This window comes from Amphimedon queenslandica, unplaced genomic scaffold (assembly GCF_000090795.2).
Source record: "Amphimedon queenslandica unplaced genomic scaffold, v1.1 AMPQUscaffold_13378, whole genome shotgun sequence".
NCBI lineage: Eukaryota > Metazoa > Porifera > Demospongiae > Haplosclerida > Niphatidae > Amphimedon > Amphimedon queenslandica.
The window spans coordinates 7,489-10,929 of record NW_003546386.1 but is presented as its reverse complement, the minus strand read 5'-3'; the positions used below and the strand labels follow the sequence as shown (position 1 = coordinate 10,929).

The following is a 3,441-nucleotide window of genomic DNA, read 5'->3' as shown; positions in this document are numbered from 1 at the left end:
AACTATTATTACTATCATAGTATAGTTTTACTCACATATGAAGGCAAAATTCCTTGAACTGGGGGAACAAATGCTGCTGTATTATTGTTAGATCTTTTGCCAACAGCAACTTTGTCAGCCTCATTGTTACAAGTGCAATTAGTCTACACAGAATCATCATTAGTCTTATATCATTAATTCAGTACAAACCTTATATAATTTGAATCCAATAGCAATGAGTGCTGCCAGCACTGCAATCAAGAGAACAGAAAGTACCATTAGCCAGATGAACATGCATTTGTTTTGAAACTTGGAAGTTTCAGATGACTTAGTTGCACGAGATGTGATCATAATACTTTCTCTATAAACCTGAATTTAAGATAATTTTTTCATGGGAATTGTTTATATAAAGGTATTAAAGTTGCTGCAAGTTTATATGCACTCTGCTATTCAGCCTATTGTGCTATAAATGACCCTTTGATAGATGACTAAGGAATGAGACCAGAAATATAGTTTTAGTCTCGGATACAACAGTCCAAATCAGAGTAATAAAGTGCCCATTCTAAAATGATTATTATAAAGAAATGGGACATTATCTACAATTTAGGGTGTAATGACTGAAATACCCTACAGTGTACTAGTTCCCATTCAACTAACTCTTATGAAGAGGCTTGCCTTTTTACCAGACCAGGTTGTTCAAAAAATAAAATTTGAATTATTATTTCTATAGAATCTATAGATCTAATATAAATGATAATTCAAATTAACCATGGCCAACTTGCAAAATTGAACAAAGCAATGTAGACTAAATACAAATCAGAACATTTTGTGGTACATGTAACATAGACTTACTTTATTATATCAGAAAAATCACTGTCTGCTAAATTTGCTTCGAGTTCGACAGTAAGTTAGTTTTAAAGTCTCTTATGAACCTTAGGTTGCTTGCAGCTATGGCCAGAGAGCTATGGCTATTTATAGAAAAATCAGCCACACCTTTGAGCTAGAGCGTGGGCGTATGACTTCCTGTTTGCAGTCATTTTACACCTTGAGGTGCTAACCAAGTGTCAAAAAATTTGTTTCTTGCTTTGTTACAGGTGCTAAATGCAAAATAAAATTATTTATTCACAATAAGTGTGCCTCCAGTTCAATGATAGTCGTAATAGTCATCATAATCATCATAATAGTCTTCATAGTCACTATTATATTCATCAGATCCATACTCATCCTCCTCCTCATAATCACGAGTAGTCCTGTCATAATAGTCTCCAGAATGAGGAAAATAATGGACAGTAGTTGAAGCTAGAGAATGAGTTGGTCCTAGCACAGAAGGCTCATCGGGGCTCATCCATATTAAATTACAGCTATTTTATTCAATTAATTTATCTAGTAAGCTCTGTATGGTCTTATTGCCTCTGTATCTAGCATTAACAACAATGCAATCAATGTTCTCTGAGAGAGACAGGCCCATGAACTTGCACCTATATTTAGTAATAAAGACAAAACAGTAATATAATGGTAATGTTTTAGTGTCACCCACATACTTCCTCATAGTGTGTTATAATTGTTGATTGAAGGTGAAGCTTACGATGAGTGGCTACATCAAGAATCTGTTGTAAAGGCCTAAAGGGAAGAGAAGTAGGTGATTATTTGCTTTATAATAATACTATTATACCATCAATATTCATCAAACAAAAAATGTAATACATAGTCTTGCCAGGCCAGCCTGAATACATAAAAAATTACAATATTTATACAAAGAAAATTTGTCAGAATCACTTCTACATAGTATCATGAGTTCATAATGGACTCCAGATAGTTTCAGTATATCAATTATGTATCAGAAACTGTAATAAAAATTGCGGATGATCTTTGAGCTAACTTTTGGGAAAAGCATGTGCTATAGCCTTTGTTATTTTTTAAATTGGCTCATTCTTAAATCTTCATTCTCAATTTGTCAGAAACACTTCGAACATAGCACAAGTACAGCAATTTGTATGAAAAATGTAATAAAAATTGAGAGTGATTTTAGACCCAATTTTTGGGGCTATAGCCTTTGTTATTTTTAGAAAATTTTCTGATTTTTTTAAGTGGCCATAATTTGTAAAATATTTGTCACAAATACCTCAAACTTTGTACATAGCTTAAGTACATCAATATGTATCAGAAACTGTAATAAAAATTGGGGTAATTTCAGAGCCTTTTTTTGTAATAATAATTTCATGCTTTCCTTCCTAACATTTTCTACTCAAGTAATTCACTCAAGAATGAATAGAGACTTTAAAAACCTTGGTCCCCCATGACTATTGCTACAATACAACAGTAACGGTACTGTAATACTTATACTGCCACACACACACACACACACACACACACACACAGAGTATTACATACCCTTGCTCTAATTAATCTAATCTAGTCTAATCTAACTGGATCTAATATTCAATAGAGAAAACAATAGAATGGGATTTACTTCACATCACATCAACTCATTGATTCCAAACATCACAGTTTAGTTGTTGATAAAAAATTGAATTTCTGGTAATTCTGTAGATCTATGCATCACAGCTTTATTTATGCATCATTTTTTAGCAATCGTCAAAAATGGTAATTATAATGATTCATCCCTTAATATTGACTGTTACAATAATAAAGTAAAAGATTCTCACTAAGCTCATTAAAGACTATCATTAATTATAATTAGTGGTCAAACTCTTTTATTAGTGCACAAACACAATTATAAATATCATTAAAGATTCCACCCACTATGAATATTATATTTCCTGTGAAAAGTTGATACACCAGCTTTATTCATAATTCCCTCATTGCCTAAGGCATCACCATTGACTATACACATAGTTAATATTGATCAATATACCGTATAGCGGAAAATTTTTGTGGCCCAAAATTTTCGTGGATTTCGTGTTTTTTCAAAACCCACGAAAATAAAATCCGCGAAAATCGATTTTATACGGTTTAAGATGGCCGAATTGTAGAAAACCACGAAAATTAAAGCCACAAAATTGATTTTTGGATGAATCCACGAAAATTTTGGGCCACGAAAATTTTCCACTGTACGGTATTGAATATAGACCACCCAGAGTGAGAATTGCTTGCATGGGAAGACTATTACGGTTGCAAGGCGTGGTTTACAATGAAATAAATTCCGGACGCCATTTTGGTTGGCAACTTTCAATGGAGAGCAAACGGGACAACATAAAAACAAACCTGTATTAAGAATTCTGGAGCGAATTTGACCAAATCTTTCACAGGATAAGCTTAAAGGTAGCTATTCTTTCTTATAACAAGCACTTTTTAGCTTTTGAAAGAGCTACAGCAGGTAAAGTGAGGTATTTTCTTCGTGCCTCCATTGACTTCCTTAACAAACTTGCCAACCAAAATGGCAGCCAAATGAGCCAATTAGGTATGACGCGTGGGCGGATACCTTATATAAAATTAATGAAA

At 33.2% G+C, this 3,441-nt stretch overlaps 1 protein-coding gene across 1 annotated transcript in view; it reads right to left on the bottom strand.

Annotated features, from left to right (window-relative positions):
- Nucleotides 1–198: 198 nt before the first annotated feature.
- Nucleotides 199–3,441, bottom strand: part of LOC109582536 (uncharacterized) — a 9,035-nt gene continuing 5,792 nt past the window's right edge. Inside the window, exons 6-7 of the mRNA XM_019997280.1 lie at nucleotides 832–1,191; nucleotides 199–348 (exon numbers count right to left, since the gene is read on the bottom strand). Of these exons, the coding sequence (XP_019852839.1) occupies nucleotides 1,124–1,191 (68 nt within the window). The 3' untranslated portion in view covers nucleotides 199–348; nucleotides 832–1,123. The remainder of the gene's footprint in view (nucleotides 349–831; nucleotides 1,192–3,441) is intronic.